Consider the following 26659-nt stretch of genomic DNA (forward strand, 5'->3'; position numbering starts at 1 on the left):
GTTTATGCCGGATTTTTCAAGCCAGAGCCGCTATTTCACCTTCGAGAAACTCCTCAGTTATCGTTTCAAGGCTGGCTGATCATGCTGTAGTTCTTCGGAAACGGAGAAAGAGTGGAAACTGGTGTCAGTGAGACCCGTTGAGGTGGCATTCGGAGCCTCTTTGATATGATATGCGTCAAGGATTCGAGAAACAACCTCTAAATCTCCGCCCCACCCCCTTCCCCACCGCCCCTGCCTCCTTCCTTGTACTCACCATTTCATGGCAGCCGGGTATAGAATGAGCTAAGCCCTAACCCGCTCCTCTGGATTAGTCCGAGTCCGTCGGTGCCACGGCTGGCTATGCGAGTGTAATCGCTGAGTAAGCACGCTGGCGCTTCATACGAGCCTTTACGGTCGACGCCCCCCATTTCCTTTGCTTACCAGTCCGTTTTACAGCCGCCGGCGCTCCCGTTACGACGCAAACGCTGGTTTATGGGCGCGGCCCTCACTACGCGCCATCTATCAATGCCAGCTGTATTTGGTACTTTCTGGGAGCAGGGAACTCTAGTGGACGGTTTTCTCGTATTCGTTCGAAATTGAGGCCCTGTTCCAACTAATACAGATAATATTTGTGAGAAATGATGCGGGAGTCCCTTTCATTGTTCATTACATGATAGCACGTCAGCAACTGGAAGCAGTTAATTCCATAAATTATCTGGGAGTATGCATTAGGAGTGATTTAAAATGGAATGACCATATAAAATTAATCGTCGGTAAAGCAGATGCCAGACTGAGATTCATTGGAAGAATCCTAAGGAAATGCAGTCCGAAAACAAAGGAAGTAGGTTACAGTACACTTGTTCGCCCACTGCTTGAATATTGCTTACCAGTGTGGGATCCGTACCAGATAGAAGAGAGAGAGAAGATCCAACGGAGAGCAGCGCGCTTCGTTACAAGATCATTTAGTAATCGCGAAAGCGTTACGGAGATGATATATAAACTCCAGTGGAAGACTCTGCAAGAGAGACGCTCAGTAGCTCAGTTTTTGTTGAAGTTTCGAGAACATATCTTCACCGAGGAGTTAAGCAGTATGTTGCTCCCTCCTACGAATATCTCGCGAAGAGACCACGAGGATAAAACCAGAGAGATTAGAGTCATCACAGAGGCATACCGACATTCTTTCTTTGCACGAATAATACGAGACTGGAATAGAAGGGAGAACCGATAGAGGTACTCAAAGTACCCTCCCCCACACACCGTCAGGTGGCTTGCGGAGTATGGATGTAGATGTAGAATAACGGTACGGAAATTCCAGCCTTTCACAGATCAACATTCTCTCGAAGTCCTGTTTCCACACATTTATGCGAATAATCGTCAGCATGAGACGTAATCATAGAACGTTCCCTAACCATCTTCACCAACCACACTATGAAACGGGGAAGGTGGGCCAAGTGGTCAGAGAGGATGGGAGGGGGCCCGAAGCGGCCATTGCCTATATTTTGGCCTGAACAGCGTTGCTGCCAGAATGGATCACATCAGTTCTTGTATACACCAGTATCGTTGTCAGTGAATTTCACAGAGGAAGCTTGTTCCGTTATTTTCAAGTAAAATTTTTCAGGCAAGTCATTTATATTATCCTTGTTACATCATTTAAACTTAGAGCAACACTTGTTTTCAATATCAGCGTGTAAACACTGTTTTTAGTGTGCAAATGTAGTTTCATGTTGTTTGATAGTTTCATCTATGAACCGTTAATGCTGACATGGCATCCTATTGGGAAAAGTGGCCACGCTACACGTTGGGAAAAGTGGCCAAGTCAGGCATTTTTTGCAAAAGTCTATTTTCAATCTCTTTACCCCACTGAGAGTTTGTTACTTAAATGCATCACACATAATACTACAGACTGATTTCTAAATCCTATTACATTCAAAACTACCACCCGTCGTTGCACCCCGTTGTGACAATTTTGAATTAATAAATTAATGTTATTTAAAACCAGAAAACCACCTCTGTTTTCATATATTTCCCGTAATGCAAAAATCTGATTGAAAACCGTGTGATTTAGCTACTTGGTATTCTTTGAGATACTAGAGCATCATGATGCGTAGAAAATATGTCCAGAAACCGAAGCAACGAACATAGGACCGCGTTGTGATGGAAAATGCGACTGAGTCGCTAAAGAATGATTAGATGCATTCTTCAGTTGGAGGAAAGCAATTTCAGGTTCTATGTAATACGTTGAGAAGAAGAGCTCTAGGAAAAAAGGAGATGCTGTAGGTGGTAAAAAAGATTGCGGGAAACTTATGAAGTTTGTTCAATAAAGAACAAGAGTAAAAAGGTCAAGAACACCAAAGTGTTTCCACTTAAAGGAAGACGCCCAGCCGATAAGGCATTACTTCAGCTGAAAGAGGTTGTTGTTGTTGTTGTTGTTGTTGTTGTTGTGGTCTTCAGTCCTGAGACTGGTTTGATGCAACTCTCCATGCTACTCTATCCTGTACAAGCTTCTTCATCTCCGAGTAACTTCTTTTGTTGATATTCATCTTATATCCTCCTTTCATGACACTGAAAGAGGATTGATGCCCAAAAAATGGTTCAAATGTCTCTGAGCACTATGGAACTTAACTGCTGAGCTCATCAGTCCCCTAGAACTTAGAACTACTTCAGCCTAACTAACCTAAGGACATCACACACATCCATGCCCAAGGCAGGATTCGATCCTGCGACCGTAGCGGTCGCGCGGTTCCAGATGTATCGCCTAGAACCGCTCGGCCACTGCGGCCGGCGATTGATGTCCACTTTCCGAGTATGTATGTGTGGACTGGCCACTTTACCCTATTAGTTTCGGGAGACTAGTGTCTACGCAATGTTCATTCTGTTCACTATGTATTTTTTTACTTGCAAATATTTAGAAAGCTACCTTATATTATGTTAATTCAGAATATGCAAAAGACGACTTTCTACCGATAGCCATGGTTTGGTGGAAATTCAATTTACCTTAGAGTGGCCTCTTTACACCACCGTCCCTCACCCATTACTTGAATGTGATAGTGTAGAAGTAAGAGATATAAAACACAGTTCTTCTCATACGAGGAGCGTCAGGAAAGTTTGGTTTATAGAATCAGTTCTAGTAGCATATAAGACTAATAATTAACCATTGAAAACGGCTGATCGATTGTGAGTTTTGTAAGTAGCCGTGTGTCCGACCATTGACATTGCTGCGTTGTTTTTTGATTGTGTGTATCGCAGCTTTTGCGGCCTCACCATTTCCGTTACATCAGTGCAATCTGCAGTTGTGTGATCTGTACCCGCAAGTCTCCTTGGGATGTAAGACTAGATCTGAGATGAGGTTTCGCAGGGGAACCCGTGAGTAAGCGTATCAAGGAGACCAGATGTTTCACGTGTGTACGTAGTGCTGAAGTGAATGTTTTATGATGTTTCGTTTGTTTGCATTTTTTCGTTCACCATCATGTATCATATGACAAAACTTCGATACAGCTTTTCTGTGTAAATGTCTCCAGATAATATTCCAGTCTATATGACAGTGTATTTCCTCTAGATGACTTTTCTTGCTGTTCTTCGTTAGTCACAGATCCGTTTATCTGGTGCGTCGTGCTGCGGATTGCGGTTCTTGTGTATGCAGCACAGAGAGTGTCTTTAGATTAGATTGGATTAGATTTACTTTCATTCCAATTGGTACGTAGTGAGGAGGTCCTCCAGGATGTAGAACATGTCAGAGAAACAACAATACATGACAAATATTTACAACTCAAACAAATAAGATAATGTACCACTCCACAGGTCCCAAGTGGAATGTTCGTCATTTTTTAATGAACGCTATATGAAAGAATCATTTTACAAATACTAATGCACTGAATTTAAAATAAAAAAGGTTTTATTTATTTATAAGGTAATAAACATGTAATACAACTACTATAATATTTATTTACAATGAACACATCACTGCACTGAAGTGCAGAAGTTAGATTGTACTTACACACACACACACACACACACACACACACACACACACACACACACACACACATATATATATATATATATATATATATATATATATATATATACACATACACATACACACTTATTTACAATGAACACATTGCTGCACTGAAATTGTGCAGAAGTTATATTCTACTGATATATATATGTATATACAAATACACACAAATCAGTTGGTTCTACTGAGAAATTCATCAGTGAAGTAGAAGGAGTTGTCCACCAATAAATCCTTTAGGCTTCTCTTAAACTGAATATCATTGGTTGTTAAGCTTTTTATGGCTGCTGACAAGTTATTGAAAATGTGTGTTCCTGAATAATGCACACCTTTTGTAGAAGACTAAGTGACTTTAAATCCTTGTAAAGATTATTCTTACTTCTAGCATTGATTCCATGAATTGAGCTGTTGGGTTTGAAAAAGTGATATATTTTTAATGACAAATTTCATTAAAGAATAAATACCGGGTGATCAAAAAGTCAGTATAAGTTTGAAAACTGAATAAATCACGGAGGTACAAATTGACACACATGCTTGGAATGACATGGGGTTTTATTAGAACGAAAAAAATACAAAAGTTCAAAAAATGTCTGACAGATGGCGCGTCACCTTATCAGAATAGCAATAATTATCATAACAAAGTAAGACAAAGCAAAGATGATGTTCTTTACAGGAAATGCTCAATATGTCCACCATCATTCCTCAACAATAGCTGTAGTCGAGGAATAATGTTGTGAACAGCACTGTAAAGCATTTCCAGAGTTATGGTGAGGCATTGGCGTCGGATGTTGTCTTTCAGCATCCCTAGAGATGTCGGTCGATCACGATACACTTGCGACTTCAGGTAACCCCAAAGCCAATAATCGCACGGACTGGGGTTTGGGGACCTGGTAGGCCAAGCACGACGAAAGTGGCTGCTGAGCACACGATCATCACCAAACGAAGCGCGCAAGAAATCTTTCACGCGTCTAGCAATACCTTTTTTTTTGTTCTAATAAAACCCCATGTCATTCCAAACGTGTGTGTCAATTTGTACCTTTCTATCTACATTATTCCGTGGTTATTTTTGATCATCCGGTATATTGGGAAGCAGTAGTTAGTATCTCTAGTTCCTTAAAGAGGCTTCTGCAGGATGTTCTTGAGTTCACACCATACGTCTCTTACTGCACGTTTTTGTGCCCGGAAAACTTTACCTTGGCTTGATGAATTACCCCAAAAAATAATCCCAGCTTTTTCATTTTTATATCCCCTATGTCTGACACAATTTGCGTTGCAAATAGAGATTTGTTAAGACGGTTCAGCAGTTCTGTGGTGTGCTTTTCTCAGTTGAATTTATTATCAAGCTGTAATCACAAGAATTTAACACAACTGTTCACGTTAGGGCGGCAGCGTCTATCACTTGGAGCCCTCCAGAGAGCAGTGCCCCACAATTTTACTCTTATTTCTGATGGGTGAACGACGTGTCTCGACCACGGGATGTGCCTGTTGCAGACGGAGGAGGGCTCCAGCGTGGGGTCGTCGGCGGCGACGGCGACGCTGCAGGGCCTGGCGTGCGGCACGCTGCTCTACGTCGTCTTCTTCGAGATCCTCCAGCGGGAGGCCAAGGGCATCCGGCAGTACTTCGCCACGGCGGCCGGCTTCCTCATCATGTTCGCCGTTCTCATCACAAGTGAGTGCCCCACCAGTATCCGTACAGCAGTATCTCCCCTCTCAGTCTCCTCCAACACCTTTGGTTGTGTATGTGTGTGGTCTTCAGTCCTGAGACTGGTTTGATGCAGCTCTTCATGCTACTCTATCCTGTGCAAGCGTCTTCATCTCCCAGTACCTACTGCAGCCTACATCCTTCTGAATCTGCTTAGTGTATTCATCTCTTGGTCTCCCTCTACGATTTTTACCCTCCACGCTGCCCTCCAATACTAAATTGGTGATCCCTTGATGTATCAGAACATGTCCTACCAACCGATGCCTTCTTCTGGTCAATTTGTGCCACAAGCTCCTCTTCTCCCCAATTCTATTCAGTACCTCCTCATTAGTTTTGTGATCTACCCATCTAATCTTCAGCATTTTTCTGTAGCACCACATTTCGAAAGCTTCTATTCTCTTCTTGTCCAAACTATGTATCGTCCATGTTTCACTTCCATACATGGCTACACTCCATACAAATACTTTCAGAAACGACTTCCTGACATTTAAAACTATACTCGATGTTAACAAATTTTTCTTCTTCAGAAACGCTTTCCTTGCCATTGCCAGTCTACATTTTATATCCTCTCTACTGCGACCATCATCAGTTAATTTCCTACCCAAATAGTAAAACTCCTTTACTACTTTAAGTGTCTCATTTTCAAATCTAATTCCCTCAGCATCACCCGACTTAATTCGACTACATGCCATTGATGTCCATCTTATACCCTCCTTTCAAGACACTGTCCATTCCGTTCAACTGCTCTTCCAAGTCCTTTGCTGTCTCTGACAGAATTACAATGTCATTGGCGAACCTCAATGTTATTATTTCTTCTCCATGGATTTTAATACCTACTCCGAACTTTTCTTTTGTTTCCTTTATTGCTTGCTCAATATACAGATTGAATAGCATCGGGGATAGGCTACAACCCTGTCTCACTCCCTTCCCAACCACCTCTTTACTTTCATACCCCTCGATTCTTATAACTGCCAACTGGTTTCTGTACAAATTGTAAATAGCATTTCGCTCCCTGTATTTTACCTCTGCCACCTTCAGAATTTCAAAGAGAGTATTCCAGTCAACATTGTCAAAAGCCACCTTTGGTTCGAACAAGGAAATTTCTCTTTCTTGGCTCTGAAGTCAGACAATAACATAAAAAAGTTAGTTCTCAGAGACATATCAGACGGCAGACTTTCCAGTGTGAAACCTGTGGCGCTGCCGGACTTGAATTGCGAGCTATGTCCATTACGCATTTTGACACACAGGGCGTATCAGGGCTCCTGTTTACAACTGTGGGAAGGAACATCACAAACGGTCGGTGGAGGTGGATAATTTACTCGTACGCCCATTTGGAAGATAGAATTCAGCATGCAGTCGAAGAGAATCCAGGTATCAGTACACCACATTTCGGCATACTATGAGATACGTAGTCAAATTAAATCGGGCGATGCTGCGGGAATTAGATTAGGAAATGAGACGCTTAAAGTAGTAAATGAGTTTTGCTATTTGGGGAGCAAAATAACTGATGATTGTCGAAGTAGAGAGGATATAAATTGTAGACTGGCAAGGGCAAGGAAAGCGTTTCTTGAGAAGAGAAATTTGTTAACATAGAGTATAGATTGAAAGTGTCAGGAAGTCATTTCTGGAAGTATTTGTATGGAGTGTAGCCAAGTGTGGAAGTGAAACATGGACGATAAATAGTTTGGACAAGATGAGAATAGAAGCTTTCGAAATGTGGTGCTACAGAAGAATGCTGAAGTTTAGATGGGTAGATCACATAACTAATGAGGAGGTACTGAATAGGATTGGAGTGATGAGAAATTTGTGGCACAACTGGACTAGAAAAAGGGATCGGTCGGTAGGGCATATTCTGAGGCATCAGGGGATCACCTATTTAGTATTGGAGGGCAGCGTGGAGGCTAAAAATCGTAGAGGGAGACCAAGAGATGAATACACTAAACAGATTCCGAAGGATGTAGGCTGCAGTAGGTACTGGGAGATGAAGAAGCGTGCACAGGATAGAGTAGCATGGAGAGCTGCACAAACCAGTCTCAGGACTGAAGACCACAACAACATGAGATACGTGTTTTAGTATCTTCTGAGGGTACTTCACCGGCATTTCATATATCCGTATTATCTTTAACGTCCGTAGCGTCCTCCAGTTGCCGATACACTTACCGCGCGAGAACGTTTGCTGAAAGCTTATTGCGCGAACTGATTGTGTTTGAATTTGTGGGATGTGACGTCAGCCAGTTATGCAAAACACCGTTTTTTCTCAGTACCCAAATATGTTTCAATACCACTGTGCCATCATCTTATTCCTTACACTAGGTGTGCATTATTTTTCAGGATCACTTGTGTATTATGTACTACAGGTAGCTTGTCATGTTTTCATGTGGCAAGCTCTTTTATTCACCGCATTATGGTGAGGTGTCGTGATGCACACGTAAATGCAACACGTATTTTCCACAAATAAGGTCGTAAAAGCACTTTTCACTTCACCAAAATACAGTGTGATTATGGTTGCTGTACAACACTAAGTGTAAAGAATAAATAAACGGAAACGCACTGATGGTGGCACAGTGGTGCTGAAACATGTTTAAGTACTGAGAAAAAAAGAGGTGTTTTGCATAACTGGCGGATCCTACATCCAACAATTTTAACCGCAAACACGGTCAACACAAGGAGCTCCAAATCCAAATGATGAATATATGTTTGTGTTTGGTTTTCGGATGAGAGTAAATTTGGATGGAAGAGATCGAACAACAACATTTGTTAGAGGAGAACGAATCGATAGTGCATCTTTTCTTGAGTGTAGTTTTGTTCTGTCGTTGCAATCACAAATATGCGTGTTTTTTTTTTTCTCCCACCAGACGCGTTTCACTTTATTGAGGTAAAGCATCATCAGAGGTCTGTAATAAAGTTATTTACATTTTGATTTGCTTTTGGTTCGAAACACAATTAGTTAAAAATATGTTGATTGGTACTTACGGTGATTTTCGCTTGCTGTCTCGCTTACGTTGGAGAATAGGTGTCCAAAGAAGATAAACATAATCGATGTGCTAGCAGACCGCATTTCCCGATGTAAGCGAGATATCAAGCGAAAATCACCATAAGGACAAACCAAAATATAGTTAACGAATTGTTTTTCGATCCTACAACAAATCAAAATCTAAATAACTTAATTACAGACCACTGATGATGCTTTACCTCAATAAAGGGAAACGCGTCTGGTGAGAAAAAAACACGCATTTTTGTCGTTGCAACGACAAAACAAAAACACCCTCGAGAATTATAAAGCAATTACGGACAATATGGCCACACAAATGAAGGATTTAATGACAATAACAGATCGTCTTTTATTCTCTTTGAAACTGGCTCTCCACACATTTTGTACGGTCGCTCGTATTTCACATGGGATTGGTAACAGCCATCTCCTCATCTTAACGTTATTTTTCTTTCGCTTCTCTTTTCATCGCTGCATTTTACATATGAAACGCCAGATTCTACGGCACTGGATCACCTAAGATTGCAAAACTTCACTTTGAATCGAAAGTCTGATATCTCCAGAAGATCTTATCCTATGTTTCGGGCCTTGCAGCTCCTCTGCTGCAACGTGACATCCCTACGCATGAAGCTATTACAGTCGCACTGTGTGTGTTGTACTGGTAATTACAATTACTCAGTGAAGAGCCTTTCATCCTTCAGCTAACAACACCGCATTTTCCTTGCTCCAGAGCATCGTTCCAAAAAAGTGCCTGTTGTCAGGAACACGTCAAACATACACACATGTACACACACACACACACACACACACACACACACGCACAAAACGTTTTGTTTTGTCACCTCGCAAACATGAATCCGGATATCCTTGATGCCTTTTAGGATGTCAACAGAAGCAGAAGGACGGCACCAAGCAAATGGAACGAGGCCAGCAAGTCCCAAGGTATTAGAAAAATCGAGCCAAGACACCACTATTTCTAAGCTAACTACTTTTGCATGTATTATTGTCTCCGTGATATAGGCCCATTAATCTTCCTCCCCTCCTCGAGCCCACTTTCTTCGCAGCCAAGCAAAATACAGGCAAAGAAACCACCAAGTTGCCATACTACGTAAGAATATGTCCGTAGCTATACTTTATACTGTCGTTAATATGGCATAAAAGTTCTGTTTCTGTCGTGTGGTGTTAACCAAACGAATTGTCGCCTTCGTTTCACCGACGCACTGCCCTCCTCTATTGCCAACGTTGGTATATTTCATTACCTCGGCAAATCACTAAATTCTAACACTGTTTTCGGAGCATGACTCACGTTGAAGGAAGAGGTGAAGATTTCATTAGATATTAAACTTTTGCTTTGTTTCGTAGAACGATACGATAGCAAGTGATTCTCTGCGTACTCATCTGTCAGCAGAGTGTCTCCGAACGCGTTGTACTAATTTATTTCCTAAGTAAAAGACCAGAGAAGCTGCAATTGGGCATTGTTATAGTGAATTGCACCGCCAAGAATAAGCCGTCATTGCGGATTAAATTAGAATTAATAAGAAATGAAGTTGATTCATCGGTCAGGTAAACGTCCTTACCTGTAATACAATTCGTCAGCCTCACACTCGAAAACGTATACAAACAGCGACATGCACATCAGTGGACAAGCATGTTTTCGACTTGAGATGTTGTCCCAACAACAGCGATCAAGGCTTTCGGGTAGCTTCTCTTGGTCATAAGACAAATGCCGGAACTCTGAATCCACACCCAAATACTCTCGATTGAGAACGCCCCTTGCTCTCCTTCTAGAACAGAAGACACGCCCAGACCATTTCGGGCGGTCCATACTTACAAGAGCAAGAAATGAAGGTTAGAAAGAAAATGAAACACCACTGCTATTTACGGGATTCATTAAGTTTACAACATGGAAAGCAAGAAATATAAAGTAAAATGTACGTCCACTTGCCGCACTTTATTTCGACTGGCCTTCACATTTAGGCAGGTAAATAATGTGCGCAGTTACGGTCATTTGCATTTTTTCCCGCCAACGCTGAAGATTTACATCAGCAGTATGCAGTAGCTTAGAGTATGCGTTTAAGTATAGCATTTCTTGTCACTGAAAAGTATCATTTTTACAGTGTACCCAGGTTTCCTGCAAATGTATGAGTGGTTTTTGTGAGCAGAAAAATGGGGCATTTGGCTAATTCAATACCCACCGAGTAAGGGGGCAGGCTTGAAACATTTAAGCATCTTCTTCATAGGGTGTTGGTCAACATTTGGAACGCAATACAACGGTAACTGCGTGGCAGGTATTCGAGAAGCATTTGGTAGGTTCACGGAAGTATGCAGTACCAGGTCGCGTAATTCCTGTAAATTACGGACTGGTGGCCTGTGGGGCGTGGAGTTGGCGTGTAGTGTTCTAGATATATTCCACTCGGTTCAAGTCAGCCACATTCGGTAGGTAGCCAGTACATCAACCTGAACTCACTATCATGCTCCTCAAACCGTTGTAGAACGGTTCTGGCCTTGTGGCACGATAGTTCTGGAAGACGCCATCCGGGTCGAGGAAGACATCAAGTCCCACAGAATGCAAGTAGTCTGCAGTAATGGTTCAAATGGCCCTGAGCACTATGGGACTTAACTTCTGAGGTTATCAGTCCACTAGAACTTAGAACTACTCCTACATCTACATGACTACTCTGCAATTCATATTTAAGTGCTTGGCAGAGGGTTCATCGAACCACAGTCATACTATCTCTCTACTATTCCACTCCCGAACAGCGAGCGGGAAAAACGAACACCTAAACCTTTCTGTTCGAGCTCTGATTTCTCTTATTTTATTTTGATGATCATTCCTACCTATGTAGGTTGGGCTCAACAAAATATTTTCGCATTCGGAAGAGAAAGTTGGTGACTGAAATTTCGTGAAAAGGTCTCGCCGCGACGAAAAACGTCTATGCTGTAATGACTTCCATCCCAACTCGTGTATCATATCTGCCACACTCTCTCCCCTATATCGTGATAATACAAAACGAGCTGCCCTTTTTTGCACCCTTTCGATGTCCTCCGTCAATCCCCCCTGGTAAGGATCCCACACCGCGCAGCAATATTCTAACAGAGGACGAACGAGTGTAGTGTAAGCTGTCTCTTTAGTGGACTTTTGCATCTTCTAAGTGTCCTGCCAATGAAACGCAACCTTTGGCTCGCCTTCCCCACAATATTATCTATGTGGTCCTTCCAACTGAAGTTGTTCGTAATTTTAACACCCAGGTACTTAGTTGAATTGACAGCCTTGAGAATTGTACTATTTATCGAGTAGTCGAATTCCAACGGATTTCTTTTGGAACTCATGTGGATCATTTCACACTTTTCGTTATTTAGCGTCAACTGCCACCTGACACACCATACAGCAATCTTTTCTAAATCGCTTTGCAACCTAACTAACCTAAGGACATCACACACATCCATGCCCGAGGCCGGATTCGAGCCTGTGCGACCGTAGCGGTCGCGCGGTTCCAGACTGTAGCGCCTAGAACCGCTCGCCCCCTTCGGCCGGCCTGCAGTAACGTTCACGTAGCCAACAGCTATCGTTGTGCTATCGATTACTACCGCAGGTCCCATGGAGGCGAGGGCGAATGTTGTCGTATCATAATACTGCACCCACCAACCTGTGTCTGTGGCGCAGTGTTTGTTTCGAGCAGCAGCCTCGAGGACGGTGTATCTGGATGTGAAAGTCGGCCTGGTGATTCATGCGGCCTTGCGACACGTTTCCGTTTACCCACGCTTTAGTCTCGATCATCCCGTGCCCACTGCAGCCGTAATTGAGTATGTCGTTCTGTCAACATTGGAGCTCGTAGGGTCGGCACGGTTCTGATCGGTGCGATCAAACACTTGTGCCAGCACCAGCATATCAGTCACTGATGTCTACCTAGCTTGCTTTACAGAGCTGAAAAGCGTGCAACATCCACTTTCTGTGGTGGTGCATGGATGCCCAATACCTTGTCGCGTAGTCGTGGTTTCTCTGACCTTTAACTATGTTCAGTAGAACAGGTAACCTGCTTCGATGTTTCCAAGATGCTTGTACCCCGACGCCTACCCGTAACGATCTATCCTTTGTCAAGGCCGGTTATGTTGCTGGATTTCCCGATTTGCCGTGGGGCTCTGTGATATACCTTTTGCATTTCTTACTTTTATGTTTTCATCCTCTTTAAAAGCAAAGAGAAAAGATGAGGTGGTAGTAGCCCAGCGTAGAGCCTGTGCCTACCGTCAGGTATTTTTTGACTTTCGGATGTTAAAAGACAGAGCAGTTTTGGTTCTTGTACGAGTTGTTGGAAGGAAGGTTTTCGCTCAGTGAGTGAACGAGTGAGAACCGCCATTTTTAGCGAGTAATTGCAGACCGCCATTGTGTGTATTTTCTATGTGCATCGAACAGAAATATAGTAGTGTTTTATTAACAGAATATTCGTGAGAGTTATTATTATTTCAAGTAGTGATGCAATAAGAAGAACGGAAGCCCACTTGTGTACTTCGGAAAATTTACGAAGATCCGAATATAACAACACGGCCACAGTCAAGGAGACGGCGATCGGACATAATATTAATAATTGGTACGCATAAAATACTATGAAGACGATTCATTTATATAAATATAAACTAAAATGATTCCTTTCCCGTTACAGGCAATGCCTAGCTTATTGTGCTTGTCCTTCATGCCAAAGAATTAATCTCTTTAATTCATCCATTTTAAAAAAGCCACACATTCCAACATTTTATTATCATTCATTCCCTATCCTATTATATTATCATTTTATTATATTATAGCTCGTATCGTCACTAGTATGGTTACCCATTCGTCTCTGCTCTGCTTTTCACGTGTGAACAACGCGACAGACATTCAGTCTCGCGGAGGTCCGTGATCGTGTTTTGGCTGGTAAGTGGAAGTCTTGCTGAGTTTGCCTGATGATTGTGGTGTCGCTCGTGATACGTTGTTTGCTTACGGTTCTACGTCCCGTCTACATAAAGTACCTGGCAAGAAATCAGTTTTAGTCTTCACGGAGAAACAATTCCAACATTGTCGTAATGGAATTTGCGGATATGACTTAAATCCTACATCAAGATGTGCTGGTATCCTGTTCAACAGTACCATTCTGACATTTTCTGTAAGCGATTTAAGCGTTTCGCGTAAAACACGACTTAGGACGACCGAAAGTGAGTGCAGCCAACGGCGTTGGCGGGGTGGTAATGCCGGTTCCCGTCAGATCACCGAAGTTAAGCACTGTCGGGCTGGGCTAGCACTTGGATGGGTGACCATCCAGTCTCCGGAGCACTGTTGGCAGAGCGGGGCACACTCGACCCTTTTTTTGTGTGGCGAACTGAGGCGCTACTTGGTTGAGAAATAGCGGCTCCGGTCTCGTAAACTGACATGCAACCGGGAAAGCGGTGTGCTAACCAAATGCTCCTCCATATCCGCATCCAATGATGCCTGTGGGCTGAGGATAACACGGCGGCCGGTCGGTGCCGTTAGGCCTTCATGGACTGTTCGGGAGGAGTTTAATTTAGTTTTAGTTTTAGAATGTGAGTCCATCTTACTCACTGAGTTACCTCCTTTGATTCGGGTGTTTGAGCAGCACAAGTTTCAATTATTAACACCTATAGTACTGTACATTCTGTAGTCCAGAATGTACCAAGGATTTTGATTCTCCGGTCTTGTATAATCCTGTACCAAGGATTTTGATTCTCTGGCCCGTATAATCCATAGGATTATTATTAAGTCGCAGGCTTTTCCGTGAATTCTTTGAGTTACTCAACTGCGATAATGGGAGGATAATTTGCCCCGTGTGCCTACAGAAGATGTGGGCAGTCAGTTATTTTTAAGGTGCCAGTTTTACCTGCATAGTTCACAGTATCTCTCTTCGTAAAACTTATTACACCCAGTAATATTGCATAGCAAATAAGTGAGTCGAGACGCGCACTTCCTGTTGCGTTCCTATTTTCTTTAGTTGTGCTCATGCTGCAGCTTCTTTCATTCAAGGCCAGACACGACTAGCAGTGTGATGTATGGCTGGTTATGGACAGTGACGGCCTGCACATTGTACGCTGCTCGGACGGTTCTCGCAGTTTCTTCGAACACCTATTGTCATTCAAGCTTGCAGCGATCTTGACCTTGCATGTAGCATAAATCACATCGTTCCACCCACGAGCCGATGTCGGATGCGTCGTAACCTTTCGTACTAGCGTTTCTAAGAATGGACGTTTTGAAATCGGAACTTCTCAGATATCATTTTTCTTCTATTTCCATCAGTGGAATATACAACTGGCGTATATTCGAGGCGCTAGCGTATTATTTCAGAGAACGTCGGTTAGAAGTACGGAGCATACACAGAGATTTAAGTTTTCCTCGTTTCTCCTGAAAGTCCTAAGAAAAAGAAGAAATGCTTCCTTGTGTGGGTGTACACGCTAAATCCCCTTCTACATATTTTTCAACTACGGGAAGTACCGCGTCTGCTTTCCATTCAACGTTGGCAGACCCTAAGACGTTAAAAAATAAACGACTCCTTGGAAATACTTCAGCATCTTGATATGTTGCTATCAGATCGGCACTGTGCTGGAATAAGCGTCACAAATTTTGAAATGCGAAGTAAAATACATGTTTGTGCAGATGTTTAATTTATTCATAACGGAACCTGGAGATAACTGAGGTTTTATGTTAAAATCTATGATTCTAGAAAATGTGCAATCGGAGAATAAAAAAGACCTGACACACGGAAACGTTTTACAAATGATTTCGTCAGTACGGTACGGTAGTGTTTACGTGGGGGATTTCATTGCGCTGTTCACGTAGGATGCGCTAAATATTACGAAATATAAATGGAAACCTGACTGTAATTATAAATAGAGTCGAAATTGTAGTTAACGTTAAATTATAATGACTGAATCTGGACGATAACTGCAGTCCAGAAGTATTTGCAGACGAGAGTTAAAACCTTCAACGCGTCCTACAGTATTAATCAAGTCATTCGTGACTGCTTACGGAGTGTAGATAGTTGTATGTTTTTGCTTTGCACAATTATACACTCACGGAAGGCTATTTCATCTAATATCTGCTTTCAAGTGTATGATCTGCAGGGAAAATACTAAACAACTCTCGATGACTACAGTAGTTCACTGCCGTGTTGTCGAATTGGCTGGCAGTGACATCACCGACACATACGGGAAAGTTAAATGCAGATGGCGTATTTAACATGATTAATGCAGTATTTAGAGTTTTAGCAATTGTAGATATAATACGACAACATGCTTCATGTTTTCTGCAGACCTTAATGACATCCTGTCAGAGCTCAACCGACTTGTTGGATAGGCCATAGAAATTGTTCTGGGCCGGTTGTGTGGAACTGTCTTATCACTTGTTCCGATGTCTTGCTGGCACGGTACTCTGTCGGTTTTCCGTACTCATAAATAGAAAGACAAGGTACTTCAATGTACAGTCATGTTCAGAAGAAACAGAACACAACAGTGAAACAGTGTAACAGAACGTACACTATCAGGGGTGATAGTCGCCTTTCGTTATGGCATTGATTACGTGCGCATCGTCCATTTCTCCGCCTAGCTTTGACGAATATGCGGAAACATGCTAGACGGCAATGGTGTATGGAACGTCATCACGGCGTCAAGAATGGCATCAGTCAGTGTTTTCAGTAGAATCCAAGTTATGTTTGAAAATGATGCCATTTGTTTTGTCGCTGACAGGGCGAGCGGCATCAAAATGACATGTATTTATTATCATTACTTGTCGGTGAACTATGGCGTTTTTTAAAACATGACAAATATTCGTCTGGGCAACACGGATAATTCGGCAACAGTAGATCGTACGAGGTACACTAGCTCCAGTGAACTAGCAAGTTCGATTATGTGCTACTCTGGTCTTATCGAGGTCGAATCCTACTACAGTAGAACGTACAAGAGGCGATAGGAATTCAAAAGCACAAAAAGAACGATAACAGAAAAGAAGAAGGAGTGAAATTAGCCTAGTTGTGAGTCTGAGTACTAAATAAAGTAAAGAGCACGAACTCTTGAGCGGTACAAGCTCCATAACATGCCGGCGTGGCTCCACAATCTTAATCTGTGGTCGGGTGACGTCATGGCCTGATTATATATAAGTAGTTCGTTTGCTGAACTTGTTTGAGTTCGGAAATCAGCTGATGACGTCTTTATTGCCTCTGAGTACGTCTCCAGCATTACGAGACGAAACTTTAGACGCAGAACGTGTCTTAGACAAAAGGCCTAATGCTCACTGAGGACAGAAAGACCAGAGACGTTAAATACGCGGAACAGCTGGGGAAAAGTGGTCGCCCACAGCCTCCCGCGATGTGGCACAGTAGTTCCTTGGTTCCTCTGGTCATCCCGAGCGACGGCAAAGTTCACGGACACCAGTGGAACGCGACCGCGCCACCGAGCCGCCCCAAGGGCGAATCAGCTGCCGGGGACAGCACGGGCAGCCGTCCTCCGAGTTAACTGGAAGCCCGAAGTCCATCCAGGCAAAATCTGCCTGCCGTTGGGCAACTCCATTGCCGGTTGAAGAATGTAGCGGTGCCGCGATCGGCTGAGGAGTCAAGGAACTGGATGGCCACGACCTACATGGAAGACTTTCCCTGGGTTTAAGCACCTGCTCAGCTATCGGAATGAAGACCACGACAGCTCGTTCCCTGAAGCGTGTGAACGCGCAGCGGTCGATCACAATAGGTCATTAAAATCAAAAGCCTTCTGTTTGTAGGTCACGCGTCCGTAGCGAACAGAGAAGCGTATTACTTTCTACTCTGTCGCGTTAGACATCCTCGCTCTCGGCGTCCAAGCGAGTGTATGTGCAAAACGGAGGTCGTACAACTCTGATGCGCTCGTGTGCGTGTTATTCACGGTTGATACGAAGCTTTTGTAATTATCAAATACTGTGAAGCAATCCATTTCCAATGTCGGCAGTAAAAAAGTATTTTCATGAGTCGTATTTTACCAACAGGTCAGGAATGTTGTGGAGCGACTAAAAGTACAAACTGTCTCGTCGTGGAATGAAGACATCAGACCTGTCAACAGCCGCGTTGCTGCCCTCAGCTGTTGGCTCGCATGCCAGCAGCGCATTCCACTTCTCCTTTTACTTGTCTTTCCTGACGCATCCACACCGACGTAAACACTATACAGCACTTAATTCGCTGCCTGTATTTATTTTTTTGCAGTTATATAGACTCAAAGTTTTTCGCAAACTGCATTTAGCTTCAGTAAATGTGTTACTTATTCCGTTGACAGATGATGACACATATACCAATGAACTACTAAAGTTATGAAGACTTCATTAGTAACTTTCAGCTAGAGAGTACTTTTGAAAGCAGATATTTTCACTTTTGGCATATAATTGTGTAAAATAAACTGAATGTTCCTTGAGTTTTAATAATTTTTCTTGGTGTGCAGCTACTCAGGATCTTTACTTGTTTTTTGCCATCAGATGGCATGGTGTGACAAAATATTTGATTAATCTTACCAGACAATTATATCTGCTTATACAGAATACTGTGGCTCATGGTGTGGGGTCCTGTTGTCATGCCCTAGTTCATGAACCACGGGCAACGTATCAGTGGCCAAGTAAGTGGTCCAGACAGTCGGGATACCAGTTACTTTGGAATAAGGCTGGGCATCTCAGACGTATTCTGAGTCGTGGTCACCTTTGTTCTCAGATGGCAAAGACTACCATATCCACCGGTTAGTCCCTCAACCATTAGGAGTAAAACTCACTGGGACCCAGGGCAAGTAAGGCTAGCAAGCTGCTTCCCTTGTACTTTAAATATGATGCTGGCAACAATCAGAGCAAAATGACTATGCTCCAGACTGAACACTGAAAGGCATAATCAGTCTTAAATGATGATGATGATGATGATGATAAAACAAACTGTCGTTCATAATTAATCACAAATGGCGTCGGTAATATAGTGCAACGCGTTTAAAGGCCTTAACCATAATCTAGTGGTAATTCTCCCCTGCAGTAAATCTATGGCATCTGTATACTTCAGTTTCGGCTGTAGTACGTATTTGCAGATTTCCACTAATATTTCGTAAGTTTCAGAGCGTTATGCACCAACACATCGTTTTATCATATATCTCACATAGACGCCATGATCAGTGTTAATGACAGCATTTGTGGGTTGTTTTCGTATGGCAGCTCTTTTTTCATACACTAATGTTCCATATTTCTTGTATCATTATAGGCTTTAATATAAAAGCTCACTTATATCCACATTCTGTTAAACACAAAGATATGAAATGCAGTCGTGCTAAGAGCATCTTCCTGTTTGGGAACTGATTACTCACTTGTGCTTCCTTATTTTGCTCTTAGCTGACATACGCTATTATTAGTAATGCTGCGTCTTTTTTACAATGTTAGAAGAATGAAAAGTATAGTTGTTGTCAAAGATATAAGTTTTTGTGACGTTTGGTTCAGTCACCGCTAATTTTCTCCAGTACCATTGTAGGTTACCATCAGTGACGTGGGTAATGTACCAAACAATAGCCTTAAACTAATTACTGTTCCTTCCAGACTTATCAAATCTAGCTGTGAACTTTAACAGTTTACACGGTTCGTAGTACAAGGATGGTGTTTCTCGATCCAGTACAAGGATGGTGTTCTCGGTCTTACGACAGGTTTGATAATTCCATTGGAGTTCGTTTGGCCAGTAATAATTCTTCGATTCTTACGAGCATTATTATATCTAAGGTACTAGGAAGCGCGCCAGACTTCCAGCCATTTCTCCGCCCTGTATTTACTCGTACAAGCCCACTGGTACAATGCAAAGGACTGTTTGTACAGGAGATAAGCTCAAGGGACTAAAAATTACTTACTGCGTTAAAAGAGGTCAGTGTTCATGACAGTTTTTTATCAATGTATATCGGTACTGGTACTCAAAATCTTTATAGTGGGTGGGATCGGACTTATCAGATTAACAAACAGAGATCGCATCTTTTCGCTTACGGAGACAATCCGAAGATAGAGTTTCCGAACTAATGATCAGTCGAATTTGGTAGATATGAGGAAAAAGCGGCAGGCGTCGTACGAAAAGTTATTTACAGAATTTGGATATCTCTTTACAAGCCAGAATCAAGGGTGTACTACGTTTTAAGCACTTCGCTGTCATTTGTACAGAATAATGCTGTATAGAAGTGAATATAGAAAAATACCTATAGAATAGCGCTGCTGCATCATTTAGACTGCCACAGAACTACGAGCAGCAATAGAGACGGCTGACTTTATCGGTCTCCTGTGGATGGCGATTTCCTGACGCTCTGGCCTGCGTATAGCGCTGCAGGTGTTCGCGGCAGACCATCGGAATACAAAAATCGTAATTAGCTCGTGCCAGGACGGGCGAAATCCGGATTCAGCCTTTCGCTGTGGGGCATTCGCGATCGGGTGGCACTACAAAGAACGGGTCCGTCCCAATTAACTCAGCGCTGGGCGTGATGCCGGCCGCCGGCAGGGCCAGCTTCCCGCTGACACACTGCGTCTCCACGAATAGCGTTAATGGACACGCTTAGGCATTTGATTCACCGAGCGGCTGTAGCAATTACGTCAAGTATATCTTTAAGTAAAAGAAAAGATGGATGAAGTCCTGAGTGACCGAGAGTGTTGAGAAAACGTAATAGCTCGCTCTGCGTGTAAATAAAGTTCTTGCGGAGGTGGTTTGCCATTGACTTCTTTCACCTTGAGTGCTAGTTAATTACGCAATATGGTCCTACCTTCTTCACGTACGTCGGTTATGTATTGTCTTGTTGAACTAATACGTATATGCTATGAGCTGCTGTATGTAAGCTGAATGTATTTTAAGTACATATAGTTGGAGCTAAGGAAACTCTTTACTGTATAACTAAATGGTAAAGAAAATATCAGCAGCAATTCACAAATTCCTTGCCTTGTAAAGAAAATATCAGCAGTCATTCACAAATTCCTCTCCTCAGCTACTCTAATTTTAGAAATATTCTTTGGATGTGAAGCTTTAACATTCAGTAAAGGAATATGGGAGCCAAAAGAAAATATTAAGAGAAATGTTTGTACATGTAATCGATGTAGATAGCAGTGAACGGAGGATTCTAAATTAAAACTATAGGACTACATCCATACTCTGCAAAACACCTTGTGGCTGTACCACTGTCATCACTCCCCTTCATCCGTCTGTTAAACGTCATACAGTCGCGAGTGCTTAGGAAGAGCCTCTGTTATCTCATCTTCGCTGTCTTTTCGCGAAATATACCGAGGAGGTATCAGTATATCGGTTCAGTCTTCTAGCGACGTACGCTCTCGGAATTGTAATGGTAAACCACACCGTGACTTAGTGTCTGCCATTGGACTAGGCTTATCTTGACGCTTTCGCGCTAACTGCACGAGCGTGTGACGAATCGCGCCGCTCTTCTTTGGAAAGAACGAGGTTTTTGTAAGCTACCTTCTCCATAGACAGGCTAGACGCCCTGAGGATTGTTCCAATGGATCTGAGTCAGGCACCTGCCTTTACTACGATTATTTTTATGTGCTAGTTCCACTTCAGATTGGTCCGTACGCCCGCTTAATGGATTTCACTGCTTCCAGTGCCTGTTCGGTGATCGTCTTATTGTACCATGACGAATATTTTCGCCTATTTATGTGTAGTACGTTATATTTATTTATGCCGAGTATCAACTGGCAATCTAAGCAGCAATCTTTTCGAGTCTTCCTACATTTCACCACGACGCTGTACCGTCGCGATCATTCTATGTAGGACAGCAGCATTTGCGAACAGGATCACAGGATCTTGTGGAAACTCAGTCTACCAATGAGAAGCTTCAGCCAGGTTAGTCATACAATAAAAATGTTGGAGGATATACTCCCTAATAACAGATTCCTGAGGCAAATAGTTGAAAGATGAGGAAGAGTATGTCCTAGAAGTAGCGTTGGTTGTCTTCCACATCCATCATACGCACCAGACATTTCCCCGAGTGTGTTTCAGGTGTTTCGGGCACCGAAAGCTGCACGACAAGCTGTTCCGTTATGGGGAAGAGCTACTTCCGGGGCTGAATAGTGGATACGGATGCTCCCAAACTAATTTTTTTCTCTCAGAATTTAGGAACTTTGTGAACAATGGCTAACTTGCATTCAGCATAGGAGAGATTGTGCCGGAAAGCAATACAGCTATGAGCTGCCTACGCTCAATAAAGAACGTTGGAAGTATTTCCATTTTTGTTGGTTCAAGTAACAGAGTTGATGTTTGTGTATGAAGTCATGTCTTTAATTCTATGATTCTTAAAGCGCTGTGGATATTTGTTGCCTATTTATTTGATAGCTACTCTCATCTCTCAAAGGTAGCGCTACGAAAAATAGTCGTGAAGATTGCCGGAGGACTTGATGCCTCTGTTGATAGGAAGAACTTCATAAAATGGAAGAAGTACGTCTCGGTGTTAGCGGTCACCGTCTTTACTGCGAGACACAAAGCAGTGAAAGCGGAATGGCTGCCTGAATAACGGGCGCGGTATCGCCAGCATTCTCCGCGGATCGGGGCCGCGTGCTGCTGGTAGCCGGTGCAATGCAGGCCGCTGCAGCCGCCCACCGCCCACGCAGGCGCGCCGCCTTGGCACTCACCTTCCGTGGCACATGGAGGTCGCGCCACGCCGGGACTTCCCTCACCCGTCGTGCAGTCCTGTTCGGGGACTCCCTTCCAGGTTTCATATTGCGCTGAACCGTCTTAACACTTTGTGAATACCGTCAGCTATACCTGACTCGGCTTGGATGATCCACCTGAGAAAAACCTACATTGCACCATGTTGCGTTAAATGACATTAAAAGATGTCACATATGTTGTGGATCTCGAGAGAGAGAAAGAAGTCCTTAGCACTGAGCTTGGATCCACAGCTGCGACAGTTTTGCGCGTATTGTATGCAGAGGCCTTGCATGTTCATAGGACTCATGGAAACCGCTATGGCGACAGAAATACGCGGTCCCAGTACGGGTCCGCAGCTCGTGGTCGTGCGTAGCGCTCTCGCTTCCTCCGCCCGGGTTCCCGGGTTCAACTCCTGGCGGGATCAGGGATTTTCTCTGCCTCGTGATGACTGGGTGTTGTGTGGCGTCCTTAGGTTAGTTAGGTTTAAGTAGTTCTAAGTTCTAGGGGACTGATGACCATATATGTTAAGTCCCATAGTGTTCAGAGCCATTTGAACCATTTTTTCCCAGTACGGGGGAATAATAAGTGTAATAATAAGTTGCGGGCGCTCTATTTTATTGTAAAGCTGTAACAGTAATCTTAATTGCATTGCACACTACTGGCCATTGAAATTGCTACACCAAGAAGAAATGCAGATGATAAACGGGTATTCATTGGACAAATATATTATACTAGAACTGACATGTGATTACATTTTCACGCAATTTGGGTGCATAGATCCTGAGAAATCAGTACGCAGAACAACCACCTCTGGCCGTAATAAAGGCCTTGATACGCCTGGACATTGAGTCAAACAGAGGTTGAATGGCGTGTACAGATACAGCTGCCCATGCAGCTTCAGCACGATACCACAGTTCATAAAGAGTAGTGACTGGCGTATTGTGACGAGCCAGTTGCTCGGCCAACATTCACCAGACGTTTTCAGTTGGTGAGGGATCTGGAGAATGTGCTGGCCAGGGCAGCAGTCGAACATTTTCTGTATCCAGAAAGGCCCGTACAGGACCTGCAACATGCGGTCGTGCATTATCCTGCTGAAATGTAGGGTTTCGCATGGATCGAATGAAGGGTAGAGCCACGGGTTGTAACACATCGGCGTTGAGTACACCATCGCAGGCGTTCCTGTCTGTGATGCAACGTCAAGGGTAACCGCAGCCATGGTCTCCGAGCTGATAGTCCATGCTGCTGCAAACGTCGTCGAACTGTACGCGCAGATGTTTGTTGTCTTGCAAATGTCTCCATCTGTTGACTCAGGGATCGAGACGTGGCTGCACGATCCGTTACAGCTATGCGGATAAGATGCCTGTCATCCCGACTTCTAGTGATACGAGGTCGTTGGGATCCAGCACGGCGTTCCGTATTACCCTCCTGAACCCACCGATTCCATATTCTGCTAACAGTCATTGGATCACGACCAAAGCGAGCAGCAATGTCGCGATACGATAAACCGCAATCGCGAGAGGCTACAATCCGACCTTTATCAAAGTCGGGAATTTGATGGTACGCATATCTGCTCCTTACACGAGGCATCACAACAACGTTTCACCAGGCAACGCCGGTCAACTGCTGTTTGTGTATGAGAAATCGGTTGGAAACTTTCCTCATGTCAGCACGTTGTAAGTGTCGCCACCGGCGCCAACCTGGTGTGAATGCTCTGAAAAGCTAATCATTTGCATATCACAGCTTCTTCTTCCTGTCGGTTAATTTTCGTGTCTGTAGCACTTCATCTTCGTGGTGTAGCAATTTTAATAGCCAGTAGTGTACTTTACTCGACTGGTAAATTATACTTCTTGACCATTTTTTTAACGTATCCCATCACTCCTAACTCTACATGAAGGGAGTTGATAGACATGACTAATCGTGACACCTACGTGCATCCACTCTATATATCGAGTACATGATCTCTGTACGTCTGCTGTGTAGTTTCGCATAAGCTTTTTGCAACAGCATTTTCCATAGCGCCATGCCTACAGTAGCCAATGTGCGGTCATAATGGGAAAGTCGAGAGCGATAGTTCCCGGAAATAAATATAATTTTAAATGTACGTCGTGGACCTTTATTAACGGTGCTCTGGCCTTTATGACAATGACTTCGTTTGTACTCACAAGCACAATGACAGTGGGCTGCATTCAAAAGTAATATTTGGAGAGACCATTGTGGTATAATATGCCGTCCCAGAATTTTTATACTGTACGCTTTCATGAATCCTAACACATTTTGTCATCTTATTTGTTACTACCTTTTAACCGGTTGAGTCCTGTTGCTTCCGTTTATCGGGACACTTGAAAACTGTCTAAGGCCCGAATTTTGCAGTAGTACACAAATAAAGAAAAAAACGACCGCTGCAGGCGAAATCAAATCATTCAAAATGAGTCCTTCGAGTCGGAGAGTTAGTTGGCAGAGGTTCTGTTCATGCAATGATACCAACCTTTGTCCGCGTTACGGGATCTGTGTTTGCCACAATCATTCTCTCTTGTTATTCTATGAAGGCTTAGCTCGATGTACTTACTGTTCAGAATAGCTAGTTCACGTGTCGCTGGTTGTTTTCTCTAAGTGGACGTTTCTATATTTTATCTGAAACAAAGAAAAAGATGGTCTGGGATTGGTATGGTGGAAAACGAGTCTAGCTCGCCAGCAGGCGTGGCCACGTAACACCGTTATGCTACTGAACCTTGGTGCTCAGATTCCTTATGTGTCTATTTTGTTACGTTAGATAATTCTCGCAAAATTCACTCATCGATTGCATATCCCTCAACCAGAGATAAGATATTCCGGCTATCTGATGAAGTTCCTTCAAGAAATTCGAGTTTAAGAGCTTGATTTTATAACGGTTGTGTGCATTCGAAATCTTTATGGGCGCGTTTCACCAAACAACTGTCGCGCAGTCCCGAATTTGGCGTAGCAGCATATTGTACCACAGTAAAGAACAACAGTGCCTCAAGTGCTTACGGAAATTATGGAAACCTTTTATCTGGATGACTGAATAGCGAATGGTTCCAAGATATGCCATTATATGTCTTCGTCCACACATTTCCTCGATCCTACAGAGTGAAATACATATCAAATTGACCTTGTATTGTAACAGAGCGTATAGCCTTCCTCCCTGAGCACTTGAAACTTGGCGAAAATGTCGCATGGGTCTAAGATTTCTTGTGTGTACTATGTCACTTCTTTACCACAGAGAATCACCTGCAAATGTCCTTTGCACTCAATGGGTTAGTGTTCCCTAGCAATGGGTCTATTGCAGCTACGACACCAGTGCCACCTCGAAGTACCACTACGTTTTTTCCCTGACGAAGTGGAGAAATGAATTCGGTGAACATTCTTCAAGTGAAATTATGAAATCAGTAGTATCCGATGGCAAAAATGGAGATGAACTTCTGGACTTTATCTTGTCGTTTAAACTCTTATGCGTGATACTGCGGAGCAAAAGGACGAATCTGTAAATTCGGTATTAGGGAAGGCGAATGGAAGTCTTAGCTTTATTTGGAAGAATTCTAGAAAAGTGCAGTGTGTCACTTACGAAAATAGCCTACGAGACACTAATACAATCGATGCTGGAGTTTGCTCTAGCTTTTCGGTTCATTATCCTGTACACATGTCAGCAGACATCGACGAAATTCATAACAAGCTCCTGCGATCGTTATGTCGACATAACTCATACAGCGCTGTAAAAATGGTGCTAATAAGGGTATCTTCGGGGGAAAGAAAACATTATTCTCCTCAAACTCTGTTGGGTAAATTTAGAGAGCCGCTCTCCGAGGTGCACAATTTATCAATTACCTAGCCTCCGTTTTTGTATTTTGGGATGAGATTGTACGATTAAAAAATGACAGATTAGGGCTAGTACAGAGACATACAGACAGTAGATTTTCCCTTGTTCCATATGTGAATGAAATGACTGCGCCTCCCCAGTGCACTATGTATCGGCTTGCGGAATATGTGTTTTGACCTATGTCAAAAAATTTCGAGGAGATATTACGTGGAGCAAATACTAAAACTATGAGAAAAATGAATTATTCGGTGAACTCTAGAAAAGTGTAAGAAGTTTGACATATTTTTAAGTTCTTCTGAAGTGTTTGAGATCCTCACCAAGTGAGACAGAAAGAAAAGGTAGAAAAATGCGGAGAGATGCTGCTAATACACTACATTCCAAGGCAAGTTAATACATGCTCTAAATATAACTAAGAATTGCAATGTTGGATAAATTTAGAGAACCGTTGTTTCGTGTAGATAGCAAAACAGCTTTCTTCATTTATTTCGCATCAGCGCATTGAGGA

At 43.0% G+C, this 26659-nt stretch overlaps 1 protein-coding gene across 7 annotated transcripts in view; it reads left to right on the forward strand.

The window, feature by feature from the left end:
* LOC126282638 (uncharacterized) overlaps positions 1-26659 on the forward strand; it is a 159829-nt gene that overhangs the window by 112867 nt on the left and 20303 nt on the right. For all 7 annotated transcript variants that reach the window (XM_049982215.1, XM_049982210.1, XM_049982214.1 and 4 more), the window contains one exon: positions 5486-5663. In XM_049982215.1, the coding sequence (XP_049838172.1) occupies positions 5486-5663 (178 nt within the window). The remainder of the gene's footprint in view (positions 1-5485; positions 5664-26659) is intronic.

The sequence above is a fragment of the Schistocerca gregaria genome, chromosome 1 (genome assembly GCF_023897955.1).
Source record: "Schistocerca gregaria isolate iqSchGreg1 chromosome 1, iqSchGreg1.2, whole genome shotgun sequence".
Lineage (NCBI taxonomy): Eukaryota > Metazoa > Arthropoda > Insecta > Orthoptera > Acrididae > Schistocerca > Schistocerca gregaria.